General features: G+C 44.7%; 1 protein-coding gene across 1 annotated transcript in view; it reads right to left on the bottom strand.

Moving 5' to 3' along the window:
• TAMM41 (TAM41 mitochondrial translocator assembly and maintenance homolog) overlaps positions 1–17,023 on the bottom strand; it is a 243,086-nt gene extending 226,063 nt beyond the window's left edge. Inside the window, exon 1 of the mRNA XM_078661406.1 lies at positions 16,778–17,023. Within this exon, the coding sequence (XP_078517532.1) occupies positions 16,778–16,915 (138 nt within the window). The 5' untranslated portion in view covers positions 16,916–17,023. The remainder of the gene's footprint in view (positions 1–16,777) is intronic.
• Positions 17,024–20,377: the final 3,354 nt, after the last annotated feature.

Raw genomic sequence — 20,377 nt, 5'->3', positions numbered from 1 at the left:
TACTTAATACCTGCGATGAAGAATTCAAGCTTCCAAGACTACTATTTGGTTTTCGTAGAATTCGCAGTTTGAAATTTAGATCAATAATTTCTCTAATCTAACTTTATACAGAAATCTATCACAGGTGAGGTCCCAGTGATTGGGAAACGCTGAGGGCATTGTCATGCGTATCATGGAGCTATAACAACTGCCAATATGTTGCCTTGGCTATGAGGGAGAAACAGGGTGAGAATTTCGGTACGGATTTAGTTAACATAAGTCAGCAGTTCGCAATAAAAAAGCCAGGCTCCTACGGTACAACATTGTATTGAATGTGATCATGGAGATTATAGCCTCAAGTGGGTTATATTGAAGAAGATTAGATGTATCAAGGGGAGAGATAGCACCCCCTATCGAAGAAAGAGAAAAGTATACCGGATTTTCACTTTGGGCACCTAAAAGCAGGGTCTAAACAAAAATATACCATGGGAAAATGCCAGAGTATACTGACTGTGGACTACTCCTACCAGGGACCTCTGTAGCTTCTTTTTGAATCTCTAGGTTACTTAGTTTGCAAGAGATTCCTCTGATATAATAACTGGCGGTGACCATGCTCTATGTAAATGTAAATGTAAATGTAAATGTACAGGAATTTATATAGCGCAAATCACCAAGCGGTCTCTAAGCGCTTGCTTAGGGAACCCGTCCTGGTATTCCCCTGTGAGATAACCCCCGCAGGGTATCCGCAAGGTGAAAGCCAGGCATCCCGCCACGAGGGGCCGTTGTGGAGATTAAGCAAGCTATTGCCCAGAGTCGCAGAGTGTGAACCCGTGAATCGAGTAGGCACCGGAGCGAGAATTGTCAAGTCCATGGACATTTTATGACTCAAGACCCCACCGAGCCGGGAATTGAACCCTGGTCCCAGGCTGACCTCTGCTTCCAGGTCTGCCTCCTCTAACCAGTGAGCCACACTTCTCCAGTCTATGGTATGGCATGGTTGTCTTTCATATTTTGAGAGGATCAGCGATATGTAATGGCTATTAGTTCAACAAAGGATGTTTACTAGATTAATGCCTAGCATAGAGGGTAGGTTTGTGGAGAAGCGTGGCTCAGTGGTTAGAGGCGGCAGACCCGGAAGCTGAGATCGGCCGTGGACCAGGGTTCGATTCCCCGCCTCGGCGGGTCTCGGGCTCAAAATTCCACGGACTCGACAATTCTCGCTCCGGTGCCTACTCGACTCACGGGGTCACACTCTGCGACTCTGGGCAATAGCTTGCTTAATCTCCACTACGGCCCCTCGCGGCGGGATGCCTGGCTTTCACCTTGTGGATACTCTGCCGGGGTATCTCACAGGGGAATACCAGGACGGGTTCCCTAAGCAAGCGCCTTGAGACCCCTGGGTGATTCGTGCGCTATATAAATCGAAATACATTTACATTTACATTTACTTTGATTGATTTCCACATTCATGGTTTGATGTGTATATATACTCTTGGCCATGATTAGGGCACAGATGATAGAATGCAAGTTGGAGTGATTTGGTACATACTAGCTATACATACAACGAGTTTGAACAATATGTCTGGTCATCCTGATTTAGCATAAATAGTTGAAGATGGCCGCCCGGGTTAGCGTCATGAGTACAGAGGGCCTCGGGGTCGATGTTTATTGATATGAGAGCTTGCACGTACAATTTACTCCGACCATTTGCCCAACATAGGAGGTATTCTTTGAGTGGTCTTATTTTCATATTTATAACTCATGCATATAGATTTTCGACCAATACCAGGACTAGATGGCATACAGTGTTGTATAATGGGTTGCATTTACATTCGGAGCAGAAATACATTTCAATTTCTTAGATTCAATACAACTGTCTTAAAATGGACGCCGGAGCAACGTTAAAAACAGTAATTTCCTAGGGCACTTACTCAGTAACATAAGAGCCACAATGGATATTTAAACTCGACCGTGAGGAAAAGTTACTTTTTTTGTTTCCAGTTAATGAATTATCCCTGTTTGAAGACTCCATGTTGAACCTCATGCAGGTTAGTACTATATGAGTCAAGTAGATGTTCCGGTTAGATACATTTGGCCTCTTTAAAGTTTATGTGTTTACTTTGAGTTAGGTGTTCTCAGTATCGGTTTAAGCAACTCCGAGAGTCGCCCCTCTTGTTAGGAGATTTAAAATGGCTGTATCTTTATCTGTACCTTTTCTTTTGTAGGTACAGCAGCACATTGCCCCCAAGCAGCAATGCAGTTTACTAATATTAACTAGGGCGAGATGTAGGAATTCTATTCAAATATTATTTGATTTATATGCCCAAATCAAGAGGAAGGCGTTCTGGAGGAAATTGGTTCAAATAGTCAGCCTCTATTCTTATGGCGTACGACTGGATGGATATAAGTTCAATTGGATGTTGTTCCCCGTACTCTAGCCATCCGGGGAAGGAAGGGAGACGTACACATATTCGTTAGTCCTGAAGGTTTACATAAGTAGTGAGAAGTGCAGCATGTTCTTAAGGGGGGTAGTTTTTATGATTAGATGAGGTACTTGTGCACGTTCAAGGTTTGGTGTGATGAGTGGTTTATACATAGCTGTATATAAAACACTGGTAACAGTTCACAGGATTGTGTACACTTAGTGCATGTTTGTTCAATCAGGGCGGAGGTGACATGATGATTGGAATAGATATGCAAATGGTGTAGATAATATTTTGTGATTTTTATTTTTGTGAAGGATTTTCGAGTCTTTTGTGTTTATTTGAATTTATTATCATTGTAGGTAACTGTGTCACCTCCCACCTCACCCCCACTTGAATTTAGGTGGGTGGTTGTTGATGTCCTAAAGAAGGTGTACTGTGCCTGCTGGCTTTCACCAAAATATGCATTGGCACAATATTGGAATGATAACTAGAAAGACATTAATATATGATGAAACAGGCCCAACATTCTGTGTAAAAAACATAAGAGAAGGAAAAGGGAATTATATCTATATGTGTAGATCAACAGCAAATGACCTGGACTTGGCGTGATAATGTTATTTTGCAAATCTGAACAAAAATATGTCCGCTGGAAGTGTTGGTAGCCTGTATATGAAATTTGTTTTAGGTTGCAGTATGAATGAGGTGTGTGTAGAATGAACGCTGTTGTGATTTTTATGAGGGCAGATTGTATGGGATGTGGGAGGAGTTGATCTAGAGATTTAATCAATTTGATAAATAAATCATGTATGTTATGATTAAATAATTTTTTTAAAGAAATATGTTTAGTATGAAAATATGGTATTTGACCTAAATAAATATGTTTTGATAATATCAATTAACTCCAAATAAGTCTATGGTAAGAAGTCACTTTTAATATTAAGTGACTACATTGTAGGTCTTCTAGTATTTCAAGGAGAGGTTGCTTTCCTTTTTGCTTGATACCTATTGGCTTTGTGTATGGGAAGGGACAAGAAGAAAGGAGGTGGGAGGAACAGGGGCAAGCAACAACCAAGTAGGAGTGGAGTGGGGCAGCGGAGTAAGCAACAGGGTGGTGGGAGGGGGCAATCAACAAAGACGGGGTGGGATGGGTAGGGAAGGGTAGAGCGGGCCTGCAAGCACATGCATTGTATGTATTGGTGTAAATTTTAAAAAGTACATCCGAAAGCCGGCGGCCAGTGGAAGGACACACCTGCTCCAGACATGAAGCTATACTTGGTCCTTGCTCCAAGAAAGACACGAAGCCACAAGGAAAAAGTGGAAGCAGGAAGCACTTACCAATAAAAAGCAAGACAATTAGAACGACACAGAAGCAAAGTAATGGTAAGTAAGGGGCAGGCTCTCAGTCTGTTTTGAGGTGATGAGACAAAACTTTAAAAATGCAGTCCAGGGGAACTGGATTGGATTGATTTAGCCTCGCCATAATCTGTATGGATCGCCTATGATTGCTACATGTCCCATGATGTGTAGGGCGTAGTTATCAACACCAGTTAAATCACAGACCTGTGGTTGAGAAACAAAATAAAACTGAAACACTGGAAATAAAAAGTCTCTCCCTCTTAAATATATCCATATGACATATTCTAAGGTAAACTGTTTGTTCAATGACATTGGAGGCGAATTCTGTTAAGTGAATCTTTAGTTTGCGATGGCGAGAGATGATTCTGGAAACAGGTAGCGTTGATAAAGTTTATCTTCAGTTTCCGTAATGAGAAAGTCAGCCCTCCAACAGTCGAACTGTGAACAATGTTTTCTCTCACCTTCGAAAATTCACCCACCAAATCCAACCAACACAATAGAACTCAAACCCCAACCTTCTAGGACAGCATGAGTACAACATTATCGTTCTCTTTTATTTTATTTTTTTAAATAAAGGAACACAACAATCTTCTACATAAACCAAGAAATACAAACCCCACAAGACATAGAACCAACATCAGCCATTGAACACACCACAGAAAAACATTTACATATGCATTCCAAAAAATAAACTTAACATGCTTATCTAAGCTTCCATGGCAACTGTTTTACACAGGTAGATCTGCGAAGAACACAATCAGACACAGCGGCATAATTAAATTTATCTTTGTCCTTGCCAAAAGACACATGCTGTGAAGACTCACTAAGACCTTGGTAAAACATTAAAGGTTCTGCTTGTTTTTTTTTTAGATATTCATAACTTTCTCTACACTTCACCACTCATCACCCTGAACAATCACTGCATTGCCATAAATTCTCCTAACCTGTGTAGTTCACTGAAATATGAATCTCCTTTCCTTATGAAACCAATCTTCTTTATATGCACCTCCCACCCACCTACTTTCAATACTCTCTACTTAGTGCACCTTCTGGAGTTATAAGGAATATTTAGGTTTTTCTGGGCTTCACATCCCCTTTTGCGTACCTCACCTTCCAGCCGCTCTTCTGATTTACTTTTATGAAGCCATTTGGACATCCAGATTGGATGCAAGACTGAGGTCAGTTACCGCCCTCTTAAAAACTCAAAACGTGAAACCTTTGTAACCGAGTTGGGCGATGGAACCGGAGCATAGAACACCACTCCCATTATTCTTTGCCCACTTAATACAGTCTGTTACCACCATGTTTATCCATTCTACGAGACCATTGGTCTAAGGGTGCTAAAAAGAACTCTTCAAATGCTACACACTGCCATCAGCCAGAAAATGTCTTCTGTCAGCTCCAATAAGCTGTACACAATTGTGCCAAATCAGGTGCGCAGGATATCCCTCTGTAGAAAAAACATCCCTCAAAAATTCAACTACTCTTTTAGACAAGAGCTCTGAGACAAATTGTACATCTGCCCACTTCGTATAGTAATCCACGTAAACAAATGCACAGTGGAGCTGTGCAGGAAGAATATTAAAGTGTCCAACAATGTCTACATCAACCTTATTCCAAGGTCAGTCAGGGAACTCTATAGGATCTCAATACTATACCATTCTCAACTGATAATTCGTCAGCAACCTTGATGAAAGACTGCAATCCAACTTGCACATTCCTCTCTTTGGCCCAGCTATTGGTAATACAATTATTTACTTGATTAAGAACAGGATCATTATCATTAGCTTTCTCCATATCTTTTCAGCACAAGCACTAGAGAGAAAATCAGCTGTGAAATTACTTTTACCAGGAATATGCTGGACATCAAAATTATACTGCAATAGCTTTACAGTGAGTCTAGCTATATATGGTGTGACATTTTTTATATTTTCCCAAATTAAGGATCAACACCAAATATTTGGGATCTGTTTGATTAATTAATCCCCCCCCCCACCAACACATTTGAATAAAATGTCTTTATATCCCAAAACCAGCGTAGCAGTTCTTTCTCTATGAAAGAATAATATAACTCAAGATCCCTTAAGACTCTAGAAGTGAAGTAAACTGTGAATTCTTTCCCCCAAAATATTCTAGGTAAGACCTGCACCGAACCCATATTTATTGCATTTGCGATAATAATGCACAGAGATAGGTCTTAAGCATTCTCACGCTAGACAGTTCTCTCTTCACACATGCAAAAGTGGACTGATAATTCACATCCCAAACAAATGGCACAGACGTTAGCAAATTAGAAAGTAATTTAAATTTTGTGGCATAATTTGGAATACATTTTTACTAAAATTCACACAGACCATTAGATAAATGCAATTCATCTTTATTCCTAAACACTGGGCAATCCACTACAGCCTGAACCAGACATGGTTTAGGCACTATACTATTCCCCGAAATGACATGATCCAACAATTCAACAGACTTCTTCCCAAATGCACTCTTTTGTCTCTTTACCACAATCCCTCTCTCAGAAAAAGTTTGAGAACTCTTCAGAAAATGATATCATGCTGCTCCAGATTCTTTGTGAATACCAACACATCATTTTGGTATACCACCACACTTTAGACATTAAAAAGAAGCTGAAACATGATTCTTTGAAAAACAGATGCTGCAGACGCTAAACCAAATGGCACGGGGTAATACTAAAAATAAAAGCAGTAAAATGCCTAGAAGATTCTTCTAACTCTATCGCAGTACATCTGGAGAAGGCAAATTTTATCTCTAGAATAAAAGGAGTAGGCATGTGGTACAGACTACTCAAACCAGCAGTGGATACGCTGGAAATCTCAGACCATTTGGAGGAAATACAAACTTCCACACGCTGCTGTATAAGTATCTCGAAGTGCCAGGGATATAATCGTTGGAGCTGCAAGGCAGTAAGAGCAGCTAATTTTAGGAGAATGCCGCTGTTTAGCAAGTGGATGATTTACTACCCTACCGCTAAACTCCATAATATGCATCACAGGGTAGAATCACAAAGTTATAGATGCAGGCAAGCTAATGGAGATTGGCTCTGTGTAGCATTTACATGCACCCCTGTAATTAAATTCTAGCAAAGCATCTTTTCTGAAATTAGTTTAAAACTGCAAGTTAATCTTTGCCCAGAAGCGTCTGCAGCTCTATTCAGGTCACAGAGATAGTTGAAGAAGTAACTATCGGACAGCGCCCATTTATTTTTATCCCCACCTTAGTAGAAAGGTCATTGATTTTAGCAAATTGGAAATCGGAGACAACCTCTACAGTTTTCCAATGGATCTTGAAAACGCAAAAAGTATACACTCGACAAGTTCTGTATGCTAAAAGGTTGGGCTCCATAGTTAAGCTAAATAGAATAAGGAAGAATTCGGAATTCAACTACTAACAAAAGAAAATAGGCTGACGGAAGAGTATGGGTAATAGAAAGTGTTAGATAAAGCTGAATATAAATTATGTGATTATAATCCTTTGATCTACTATTCCAAATTAGAGTTCTACGTATTAGAATAATTTTGAGAAGCATTTTATTATACATTGAATATTGTTTATGCACCTTATAAATAATTGCTTCTAGGTCTATTGTATATTGAAGTTTGTATAATGAACTTGATTACAAAACAAAAATAAAAGATTATAGGTGTGCGCCAGCGGTGTAATCAACAGCATTTATAACTCTTTCCAGAACTCTATAATATGTAAAAGAATAGCAATAACGCAAAATGTAGTGTGTGTTCAGGGTACTAACCTTAAATGAACTCTTGCCAACTCAGAGTTTGTTTAGTTTACAATTGTGGGATGTACTGTAAAGCTCCTGCCCACCACAACTATCGACACATTTATCGAAGAGGGATAAGTTGCACTTCTCTCAAATTGAAAATGTGTACTGTTATTGTTTATGCTTTATTACCAGTTAGCTCAAAGCATTATACCCATGTATTTAACATAATACTAGAGAGCTAATGATGTGACCTTACAGAGCCTTCAGATGAGTGCGTAGTTAACAAAATCCCTTCTTGATATTAAGTTCTGTGAAGTTGTGTTAGTGGTGAGGCGGTATTGGACAGTTCTAATGTGTGTCCTTAGGCAGAAGACCTTGCTAGTATCATCCCCGATTTGTAGAAATTCAGTAATACTTGGGCTTCATTTTTTAGTATTAAAAAAAAAGATCTAGAATACGATTAAGACCAATCAACCCGTACCTGCTCTCCACAGCATCTTAGTCTGGAGAATGAGGAAGAAATCCCATGGTAGGACTTTGAGCTACTATAGCCATCTGACAACCATAAAGTTGTTAACAAAGCTAAGTCAGTCTCCTCACTGGACCCATGGCAGGTACATCTGCTCCAGAAGAAGTAATTGGGCCTAAGCAACAAGCATCCCAGTTACCAAACTGTTTCATGCGTGCTTACAAACAGGAATAGTGCCTGAGAACTGGAAAGTGTGAATGGTTTACCCTATTCTGAAAAGAAAAAAATCTTAATACCAACGACTCAGGAAATTACATCACACTACTACCCAGTCAAACTAAAATTCTGTAGAAAAAACGGCTCCAAATTTCTAGGAAAGTCTGCAATAGTTGATCAAAGGCAGCTGGGCATTTGCTCTGGCAGTGGAACTGAATCTGCACTTTTGATGACCATGTAAGTGAAATGTCAGATAAAAGATGAATGTTGCATGTCTGCCGTGTTCATGCTGGACTTATCGGCCGTCTTTGATATGATCAACCATTGCATCTTAATCACATGACCGAATGAAACTGCCATATACAGCACTGACCTTGCATGGTTAAAATCATTCCTAGCCAATTGTACACAGATGTTATCTCTTGCCACCTTCTTTCAGATAAACTACCTATAAACTGTGAGTTCCATAGGGGGCCATTGTTGTCACCACTACTTTTCAATATCTATGTTCAGGGCTGGAATGGCAGTAGTGGGTACCGGGCGCTTTCATGGTGGGCCGGCAGGATGGGAGACGGTCTTGTTTCTGGTGGCCGGTTTTGCAGTAGTGCTGCAATATTGGCCCCCTGTAACAAAAACAGCAGCATTGCTTGACACTAGAACAATCACCCTTCCAATGAAATCCAGAGTCATCACTGCAATGGTCAAGGAGGGCGTGGCTTCGGAGCCGATGGAAGAGGAAGCGTGAGACTGTAGTTCCGCACCGACCTCGCTAATTATCCTGTTTTGGGGGCTGCCCATGTCCCTCAAACCTACTCCTGCTCAAGAGGAAGGGTAATGAAAGCAGCCCCTGCAAGCGCTGAGGAGGAAGGCGCCTCCTGAACGCCCTGAGGTCCCAGTAAAGATCCCGAGTCCAGACTCGGCCGTTGCCAAAATGGCGGCGCCTACGACGTTGACTTTTCGGCGAAGCATCTCCGATTACAGAGAGGGCCTGCCTAGTGGACCGGAGAGTGAAACGGTGGGACTATTGGCGCTGAGTACAGCGTAGCGGCCCCCTGTGAACCAGACAGAGCGGAGGGAGCTGAGTTGGCGCGCCGGAGCTGGGCCCTGCCGAGAGACGTGTGGGGGTCTTTTCGGCCTGTCGCCCTCCAGAGGCCCTTCGGTGGAGGAGCGGCGCGAGACCGGTCATTGCCTCTGAAAAGATACTGCCAGCTGCCGCTGGGACCCTGGACTCCTTACCTGAGGTGAGACGCAGTGGGGGGCCGTGCAGGAGCGGCGCTGCTGACCGCGTCCTTTCCCCCCTCCCCCGGACGGCAGAACGGAGGACACTGCGGGTGCTCGTGAGGACCGGCTAGTGGGCTGCTGGCTCGGATTTGCTGGATCGGGAGGAGGGAGCTGAGTTGGCACACTGGAGCTGGGCCCTGCCGAGAGAAATGTGGATGTGGTTTCGGCCTGCCGCCCTCCGTAGGACCTTCGGTGGAGGGGCGGCGTGAGACCGACAGCTGCCCCCAAATGATGCTGGGGCCCTGGACTACTTACCTGAGCTGAGCCGCGGTGGGGGAGCTGTGCAGGAGCGGCACTGCTGGCCGCGTCCTTTCCTTCCCCCCCATCGCCCCCCCAGACAACAACACGGAGGTCACTGCGGGAGCTCGCGGGGGACGACTAGCGGGCTACTGGCTCAGAATTACCTGTGAGGCTCGGCTGGTGGGGGTGCTTGGTGCCCCTCTTGGAGTGCTCCTGGGCAAATAGCGGCGGTGCCCGCGCTGGGAGGCACAGTTCAGTAACCTACTTTGCAATGGCCATTGACTTTTCCAGTTGGGCATCCCTTTCCCTGCGGCGCATTGACTTTATGGAAGGTGCACTGTGAACAATTGGACAGTGTTGCATAGGGACGGTGCGGCTTGGTTATAGCAGGACATCAGTTGGAAGGAGTACCTCAATGTGAAACTACTACCAGTGCCATTATAATTAGCAGTGCCCTTCTTAGTGACTACAGCTCCTGGAATTCTTGATTTCTGAGGGCCCGCCTATGCTGCACTGTCGGACTGGAACTACCCGGTCTTTGCCCTTGTTGTCTTGCAGTGCTTGCGAATTGCTGCTGCGCCCACTCATTTATTGGCCCCCGCTGCGAGAAGCGAAGCAGACAGCAAAGTCAGATGTAGCTGGGGGGCCCCCCCTCCTGTGCTGAGCTGTGCCCGCGGAGTTGGGCCATGGGGAAACCCCAGGGAAAGCAGGGGGGTGATTCCTTGAGCAGCGTGAAACCGGAGACGGAGCGGGGACTGCGAGACCCGGCGGCTAATCCTCCTGGATTACTCCCGCAGCACCAAGTGATACAAATCCTGCAGGCCATAACAGAGACTAGAGCGGCCCTCCAACAGGATATAGCGCAGGTGGCGACAGGATTGGAACTCTTGAAATCTGACCATGCAAAATTTTCCGACAGGGTGCTACAGACAGAGGTCAAGCTGGATGAAATAGGGCCTGGACAGCGTAAACTGGATGCTCAAATGGGTGAGGTTCTATACCGGAAGGCCGCAATAGAAGGAACAACGTTCGCGTAGTGGGCCTACCGGAAAGGATTGAGGGATCTGATATGGTGGCCTACTTAGAGCGCTGGTTCCGGGACGTGGTCGCACCGGAAGGCCTGTCGCAGTTTTATACACTGGAAAGGGCCCACAGAGTACCGGCGCGCCCGCCGGATCCTGGACGCCCACCTCGGCCGGTGGTGGCACGCCTCCTTCACTATAGAGACAGAGATCTACTCCTTCATAAGGCCAGTACCTCAGGCCCCTACCCTGTGGACAATAGCAATGTCACACTATTCCCAGACTATACGCTCGAAGTACAACGGGCCAGGACATCCTTTTTGGCGGTCAAACGTGCGCTCTGAGATGAAGGCATACAGTATTCTTTGATGTTCCCTGCCCGATTGCGAAGGGTACAAGATGGCAAAACACATTTTAGCCATAGCCCTGAGGAGGCCTGGGCATGGCTGGAGGAATACCGCGCCGGCAAGGGAGCAGCTCATCTGCCCTCACAGTGACCGGCATTGGAGCAGCGTCTTTGTCGGCCCCGCCGAAGTAGGAGACGACGATCGCTGCCTTGGGGCCCTTCGGTGTCTCAGACGTAGACAGAGCGATTGGTGGCACTACAGGCTGTTGTGAATATTGCTGGGGCCGAGTCATCCACGCCGGTGGCATCCACGGGCTCAGAAAAAGGAGCTGATGATACAGAGGCTGAGCTATCTGAAACTGGCAGCCAGATTCTTCCCAAGGTGACACCGGGTACGGCAGATGATATGATGGACGCTCCATGACAAGCAAGGTAGACTCTGTGACTCATCCTGAGGGTGCTCCCGCTCCGCACCTTGTGGTTCACTGTGCACCAAGCTGGCAATGTTTAGGGTGTCCAAGATGCTTGAGGGCCAGCGAGGACACCTGGTCGCTGAAAAGCCTTTACTTTATTGGTTGGGGGGTGCTGTCACCTTCATCAATGGGGGTTCGGACCTTACTGAGGGGTTGGTGCTGGATGCATCGGCTGGCTGTTGTTGCTTTGCAAGGTTCTACACCACCCCCACTGGATGGTTCCCAGTTAAGGCCTTTGATACTATTTTGAGGGTGTTTGTTGGGGTCAGTTTGGATAGGATTCACTAAGTTAGTGCCTGTTCTGGGGGGAGGGTAATGATAAGGGTGGGTTTGTGACTGTTTGGGATGTTGAGAGGCTTGATTGGGGAATGGTACTCACCGGCGTGTCTTGGAGGGAGCGGCAATTTACTGTGTTTTTACAATTGGATTATGGGTCCGTTACCTGATGTAAAATGTATGACTTGGAATGTGCTGGGTTTACACTCTATGCAACGACGTTACAAGGTCCATTCCTATCTAGTACACAGAGGCGCGCAGATAGTATTCCTACAGGAGACACATCTAACTAAGGCTGAAGGGTTTGCACTGCAGCGAGGTGGCGAGGGCAGCTTTATTATACTACCTATTCGGCTTTTGCGAGAGGGATACTGATTTGGGTCAGGGCGGGGGTCCCTTTCCAGATGACTGACCAGTTAGTAGACCCTGAGGGCTGCTATGTGGTGGTTGTGGGACGCCTTCACGGGCGGGATGTGACCCTTAGCAGTATCTACACCCCTAATGTGGAACAGGCGACTTTCTTTGCTCACATGTCTGAAACTCTGGCCGTCTACTTCACTAACCGGTATTATTAGAGGAACTTTAACTCCATGGCGAACGTGACCATGGATAGATCCCATCCCCCGTTGCCTGATGCCCCAATTCATAAGCTATCGAAGATCAGATCCCAGTTGCAGGATAGCTGGGAACTCATAGATGTATGGCGCGCACAACACCCTGGAGAACGAGATTATTCATACTTCTCGGCCTTGCATGACTTGCATGTGAGACTTGATGCGGTTTTATGTAGCGCTGGAGTCGCTACGATGGTAGCTCATAGTGAATATTTATCGCGCACCATCTCAGATCATAACCCGCTGCTGGTTGAGTTTTTTCTGGGCCCTGGAGCACCCGGCCGTACCGTCCTGGCGACTGCGACCAGAAATGCTAGATGACCCGGTCTTCCGAGCTGAGTTGGAGACGAGAATAGAACGATACTTTAGCAATAATGAGGGTACAGCCACGACGACTGCAATAGAGTGGGACGCCTTTAAAGTACTGATCCGGGGCTTGGGTATTACTAAATGGGTGGGAGTGCGGAAGATATTGTTACAAGAAATCGACTTAGCAGAGAGAAAACTTAGGGAAGCCGAGCGAACCCACTCAACTAACCCTGAGGCGCGGGAACTGGTTTCGAGCTCTAAGGAGGCCGTGGCTGTAGTGGTGGAGCGTTTGAGGTGTTTTGACCGTAGGGCTTATCTAGCCCGAGCGCATGCCGAAAGGGACAAGGTGGGTACTTTGCTGGCGTGGTTGGCCAACCCCCTCCCTAGAAGCACTCCTATCCTGGCGCTGGCCTCCCCGACGGGATAAATGGAATACACTCAGCATCCGATAAATGCCCGATTTCGTAACTATTATGCAGATTTGTATGATAGTCAGCTGCAGGCCAGTGAAACAGACATGCGAGATTTTCTGGGAGATTTAGAACTACCCATCGTAGATGTGGAACAGGCTGACTCCCTTGGCTAAGACATCACGCTGTCTGAAATCAGATGCGCTATCAAACAGATGGCGCGTAACAAGACTCCGGGAATCGACGGCTTGCCCATCGAGTTTTACTCGACCTATATAGATATCCTTGCCCCTAGATTACTGTTGATCTTTAGAGAGGCCAGGGAGTTGGGGATTCTGCCGACCTCGGCTAGAGAAGCGGTCATCATCCCTCTACTTAAACCAGGGAAGGCCCCTACTGACCCCTCTGCGTATTGCCCCTGTCCATGCTCACCACAGATTATAACATTTTGAGCCGTATTCTGACCACTCGACTCCACCCGCACATGGTACGTTTGGTCCATCCTGATCAGGCCGGCTTTATTCCTACCCGCAACACCGCAGGTAACGTACGCCGATTGCTACGCATTCTTGATGAGGACCGCGACGGAGACAAACTGGCGGCAATCCTCTCCGTGGATATTGCAAAAGCGTTTGATAGTTTAGAGTGGCCCTACTTGTTTTTTATTATGAGAGTCTTTGGACTCGGGGAGGGCTACGTGTGCTGGACGGAAATATTGTACTCTTCGGTGAGCGCCAGAGTGAAGGTCAGAACAATCATCTCTTCCTCGTATCTTGTGGGGCGTGGTACTCGACAGGGATGTCCGCTATCCCCGCTGTTATTTGCCCTGGCCATGGAGCCATTGGCTGTTAGTGCTAGGCTGGGGAGAGCTTACCAGGGCCTGCGACTCCGAGGTCATATGCACTTTATCTCGTTATACGCAGATGATCTCATGATGTTTTTAAAAGACGCAGGGGATGCATTAGAGGGGGCACGTGCGTTGCTTCACTGGTTCGGGGAAATTTCCGGACTCAGAGTAAACTGGCCAAAGACTTGCGTTTTTCCGGTTGATCCGGCATGCGACTCGCCTGCACCCGCGCAGGACATCAAATGGGAACCCCGCTGCCTTCCCTACTTGGGGACGCATATCTATCATACCCACGAGGACTTGCTAGATGGTAACATTGGCAGGGCGATGCGAGGTCTTAAGAGTAGCATGCAGTTTTGGGGAACCTTGCCTTTGTCAGTGGCAGGTCGTGTGGCCCTATTGAAACTGGTGGCACTTCCCCGTCTACTTTATTATTTCCGAACATTGCCAGTATGGATACCTGCCGCTTTTTTTCGTCAGCTCCGATCTATGGTTGGTGGCTTCATCTGGGGGAACGGGAGACGGAGAGGCAGTAAGTCACAAGAAAGGGCAGAAAGGTCACAAAAAAAGTAGGGAAACAAGTGGCACAGAGGCAGAAAGCTCACAAGAAAGGGCAGAAAGCTCACAGAAATGAAGGGGCAGCTAAGCAACAGAAGGCAAAACGGGCAGAGAGACAGGGGGGCCGCGAGGGGAGCAGAAGGAAAAACCGGGCAGAGAGACCTGGGGGCAGCGAGGGAGAGAACGGGCACAGGCGGTGCTGTGCGGAGGGGGAGCGACCTACCTGGAAGGGTCAAGGGTCGCTCTCCTCACCGCGCAGCAGCCAGCCTATATGGGGAGGTGGGAGGCAGGAGCAGCTGGGAGGCAGGATGAGGCAAATGGGCGGTCAAGGAGGCAGGGCCGCAGGGGCGAGGGGCGACGAAGGAAACAGAAGGAAAAAGGTCACAAGGATACAGGGGGAAACGAGTGGCACAGAGGCAGAAAGGTCCCAAGAAATGGCAGAAAAGGTCACAAAAAACGGGGGGAAACGAGTGGCACAAAGGTACCAAGAAAGGGCAGAAAAGGTCACAAAAAACAGGGGGAAACAAGTGGCACAGAGGCAAAAAGGTCCCAAGAAAGGGCAGAAAAGGTCACAAAAAACAGGGGGAAACGAGTGGCACAGGGGCACAAAGGTCACAGGAAAGGGCAGAAAGCTCACAGAAATGATGGGGCAGCTAAGCAACAGAAGGCAAAACGGGCAGAGAGACCTGGGGGCAACGAGGGAGAGAACGGGCACAGGCGGTGCTGTGCGGAGGGGGAGCGACCTACCTGGAAGGGTCAAGGGTCGCTCTCCTCACCGCGCAGCAGCCGGCCTATATGGGGAGGTGGGAGGGAGGAGCAGCTGGGAGGCAGGATGAGGCAAATGGGCAGTCAGGTCCCAAGAAAGGGCAGACACACAGGGCCACAAGGGGAGCAGAAGGAAAAAACCGGGCAGAGAGACACGGGGCAGCAAGGGAGATTACGGGCACAGGCGGTGCTGTGCGGAGGGGGAGCGACCTACCTGTAAGGGTCAAGGGTGGCCTCATCTTCCTGCTTTCTGATATTGCTAGCACCTAGGAAAATTCTTCTCGTCATGCCGGTGTACAAACATTAAACACTTATCCCTGCCCTGACACTTTCATCATTAGCTAAAGTAATAGTCTATGCTTGGGCCCTGGGGATATTTTCTGTCCAGACTTCTAGTTATTCAAAACTTAGCCATATGTACGGTTTGTAAGCTTCACTTATTTACTCCCATTGCGGGACTTGTCATTCCCTGCATTAGCTCCTAATTTAGAATTGAATACAGTAAATACCCTCTGTTTCGCCAACAGGGATTCCCATGACCTTGAAAAGTCTTAAATAGGAAAAACTTAACTTTTACGTGTGTCGCAAAAACCTATTTATTTTTGTTAATCTCATGTGGTGTTTCTCGCGCTTTTTGTTTTAGTTCCTTTTTCCGGTGTCTGTTTGAGTTTTATGAACAAGTAATAACAAGTAGAATCTTGATGCAAATCCTGGCTTAGAACAGGCGAGTAGATTATCCTGAAATATAGTATGAGAAAACTATGTAAGAAAGTAGGTGACGTGTATTTTGTTTCTCATGGAACTTTCTAAAGGCTGAAAAAAGAGAATACAATTGAATGTCCTAGTTGGGCTGTGCTACAACAAAATATGTTCAATCCATAGTTAGTTTAAAGTTAAGAAAGTGGATTTATACTCCTATACAATCCAACTTGTTACACAATGCTCCTTTCAGTGAAACAAGTAAAAATTATAGATCATACATACAGAAAAGCCACGCTATTATCACTAAAAAAAGTAAAAATAAATAATATACATTTTATGAGGTTACAAAAGTGAATCAATTAGCAATGACTTAAACAAAACCGACACGAACTTATGCTCCCAAAATGATGAAGAATAGAGCAGGAAGAAGAGAATCTATGTGCAGGACCAACTCGGTCTTTAAAAATTTGGCAGACGCTTCGAAACGTGCACCACTGAGGCTGAGCTGAGAAATCTTACTACCTAGCAATTATTTGCAACACTGGGTGGACTCGAAACATTGGTAACGAACGCTATTTAAAATACACAATTACCATTAGTGTTGATAAGTACACTTAACAAACTACTGATATTCAAGAGGCAATGGCAGTTAACTGTAACAATACATACATTTTATTAGATAAATTAGAACTGCTGATGTTTCAATATAGCATGACCCCGTAACAGGTTTGCAGTCTTACCCCAATCTGACTTTGTTTGGTCCCGGACTGCCTGAACACCCCCGAACCATAAGCAAACGCCAAACTAACATCCTGAGGGAAATACGACAAAATCTTTCTTAACGTAAATCCCGTGCTTTGTATGGCAGACGATGTCATGCCCGAAAACAACCACAAAGGACAAAAACGTAATTTGTTTAATGAATGTCAGAAACAGAAAGCAGCCAGCATTGGCGATCAGGGAAACCAAACCCAAACCACGGGCCAACCCCCACTTCCACTAGAGCTCGAATCATAGAGACATATATAAAACATCGACGCCTGTGTCAATGTAAAATGGTGTTTGATTGGCTCTTTCGTCAACTTTCATAAACCTCCTTCCCTATTGGTACGTAGATGTTCCTTTCCGATTGGCTTGGTCTCACAGTTCACTATTTCCCGTATGTTTGCTTTATTTTGCAGTTCTGGGAGCGTGAGTCGTAAACCGAACTGGTCGAAACGTGTAAAATGATTAATAACAAAACTTTGCCGTGCTCAACTCCTTCATTTTGTCAGCTATCTATCTTAAGTTAAAATCCTAGAAGTAACAAAATCGGATTTCTCATAGTTTTATTTCTTTGTAATGGCTTTATCAAAGACGTGGAAAGTCAAACAAGAGCGCACACTTTAACTGTTTGGTCACAATCGCCAATGTTCATAATCAGCATTGTCTAGCGCGACCAGACTTTGTTTAGAATGAAAAACCGAGAATGCCGTAGACATAGAAATAGGACTATGTTTTGGGCAGCCGGTTCATAGTCACTAACTAAGGGGTAGATTTGACTTAATTTAACTGTATATATTGTCTACGCAAACGTTTTCAACCTGCTAGTGGGATTATTTTTTTTAATTAAAAAGCAGGGGAATGTACATTCCCCGTTGGCTTATATTGATGCAGAGGCAATTTTAAGCAGGAGACAAAAAATTAGGAGTCTCTCACCTGAATCAAATCTATTAGCATGCAATATCTATCTATATAGCTATCTATCTATCTATCTATCTATTTATCTATCTATCTATCTATCTATCTATCTATCTATCTATCTATCTATCTATCTATCTATCTATCTATATATATATATTGCTGGTTCTGTTCTAAAATAAAAATTACCATCTTGCTGACTCTGTTGGTCCGGTCCTCATTCTTTTGCTGGCGTGGAGGCGGTGTCTGCGAGCGCAGAGCAAGCTGAGGAGGAGCTTCGTCTTCATATATATATATATATATATATATATGATATATATGTGTATATATATATATATATTCCACCAAAGTGATCCTTCTACTCGAAAAGCGCTCCACAGCAGGTGCCAAGGGGCCGGATCCTGGCCCAAACAATTTTTTAACACAAGAGAGGCGGCACTCCTGGATGGTTTTTAAGCTTATTCACCCCACCAACGCTTTTCAGCCACTCTAGGCTTTTGTCACGGTCGGTAAGTCCTTCCTTTCTATATTTATACTTTCCCATATCTGCCTTTAAGTGGCATTATGGGATATGTAGTTTTTTACACAAAATTTCAATTTTATATACAAACAACAGAAAGACAATGGCGCTTGGTGTAATTATTTTACATTGCAATCTATTGGCTTTTTTTGTTATTCGCCATGGGGTATTAATTTGAAAGTTCAATTTCAGGCATAGTATTTGGGTTTAGTACCCACACCAGTTCCTCGCTTATTATCTCAGGGCAGTGGTTACATTTCAATATTCTTGGGTTTAGTACCCATTGCATACAGCTTCATGTGTTTTATTATTCTTGCAGCAATTGTACTCACACAGTTCTTAATCTAAATGTACATAAAGTTCCTCGTCGTTGTTTATGCCTCTTGGGCTCTTTGTCCTGAGACTTATAATAAGACGCGATTCCATCTGGCGTAGTTTTCTTACACGATCTTTCCCTCGATTGTGTGTGGTACAATGTATCCAGGACTATAAGGTGAGTACTGCAGGTTTTCGCCAAGATATGGCGGGTCAATTGTTGATTGCTCTGCAGAAACCTTTTCGCCCAGTGACCCAAGCTACACTGGCAAGATAGGTGCGTTGGCTCATGGGCGAAGCTGGTATTGATGTCTCTAAATTTGGTGCTCATTCTGCTCCTGGTGCTATGGAATCCAAGGCTTTTTCTGTGGGAGTCAGTTTACTAGACATTATGAATGCAGCTGATTGGTCCTCTGATTCTACATTTAAAACTTTTTATTATAAACCTATTGTCAATGTTGCATCTGTTGTGGTGGTGCAGCTTTGAGCAAGCATAATCGAAGCCTCCGGTCCTGACATAGAATTAAAAATTTGCGAACATTCGTGACAAGAATTTTCAATTCTATTAAGGACACGGAGGCGAGGATTATCCCACCCGTAATTCAGTACTGTAATGTCTGATTTGAATTGTTTATATACTGCAATGTATATTTATGCTGTATCTTACCCTTCCCTTATGTTATGGCTCTTCTTGGGAGTGTGGTATTATGGCTTTACCTCTCACTTTCAGGTTCTGATCTCAAGTAAAGTTTGCTGCCTTTCACCTTTGAAGAGGATACTCGTCCTCTTTGAGAGGATGCTGTTTTGTTGAAGCTGACTTCAAGTTTTCGTTGCCGCCCGTTGGCCTGTGGATTTCCTTGTAGAATGGATTCTTCTTTCCGGTTGTTACCAGATGTCAGACTGTATTTATTCCTGGACTTAACTACTATTTCACACAAAGAAAGAGGATGTAGTATTCTCTTATGCTCCTTATATAGGGGTCTACTCTATGGTTGTCATGTAATACCCACTAGGGTTTATGGGTATTGTAGTGTTTATTTTGTTTTTACTTTCTGATTGGCTGCTGTGAATTTTCAGTAAAGAAAATGAGAAGCATAATCCTCGCCTCCATGTCCTTAATAGAATTGAAAATTCTTGTCACGAATGTTCGCAAATTTTGAATTTGTCAGTGACAACATTAACGTTTTGAATTTAAAAAAAAACAGAAATTCACCAGCTATAGTTAGCAGAGCTAACTATGACTTGCACCCCCACCATGCACTGCTTATGACCTCAGATTATCGGGACAGTTAAAAAACAACACCTTTTCAAAACTGGGAAAAGGGAGATTTAGAAAAAAAACTGGGAATGTATTTTCCCCATTGGCTTACGTTGAAACCAAGGCAATTTTAGGTGGGACACACCTAGTATAATGCCATTTTTGGCTTAAAAAATCTGGAGCCTTCTGTCTAATTTGGGTTATTGAAAAAAAAGCACAGAACCAGAAAACAAATATGCTTGGTTAGTAAAAATTACAGAAAAAAATGGAACTAGGGCAGCTTTTATTTCTCTGCTGCTCTTTCCTGAAGGAATGTCTGTGGGCGGCAAGAAGAGGTCTGCCAGGCTGCCAGCGGCTCATACTTTGAGTATCATAGGTTAATGGCCGGTAGCCACCATATTACTTTACTACCTAATTATGTACAGCCTGTGTCCACCTAATGGGTGTAAGTGTTTACCAAACGCATGTGCTTCTAATGCATCATAGGTGTGTAAAGGTATTGAACACATTATAAATCTTTGTATTGAAGAGTAACTCTGTGTGCAGATGACAGCTGACCCACAAGTG

The sequence above is a fragment of the Lissotriton helveticus genome, chromosome 9, assembly GCF_964261635.1.
Source record: "Lissotriton helveticus chromosome 9, aLisHel1.1, whole genome shotgun sequence".
NCBI lineage: Eukaryota > Metazoa > Chordata > Amphibia > Caudata > Salamandridae > Lissotriton > Lissotriton helveticus.
This window is presented reverse-complemented; position numbering and strand designations above follow the sequence as displayed.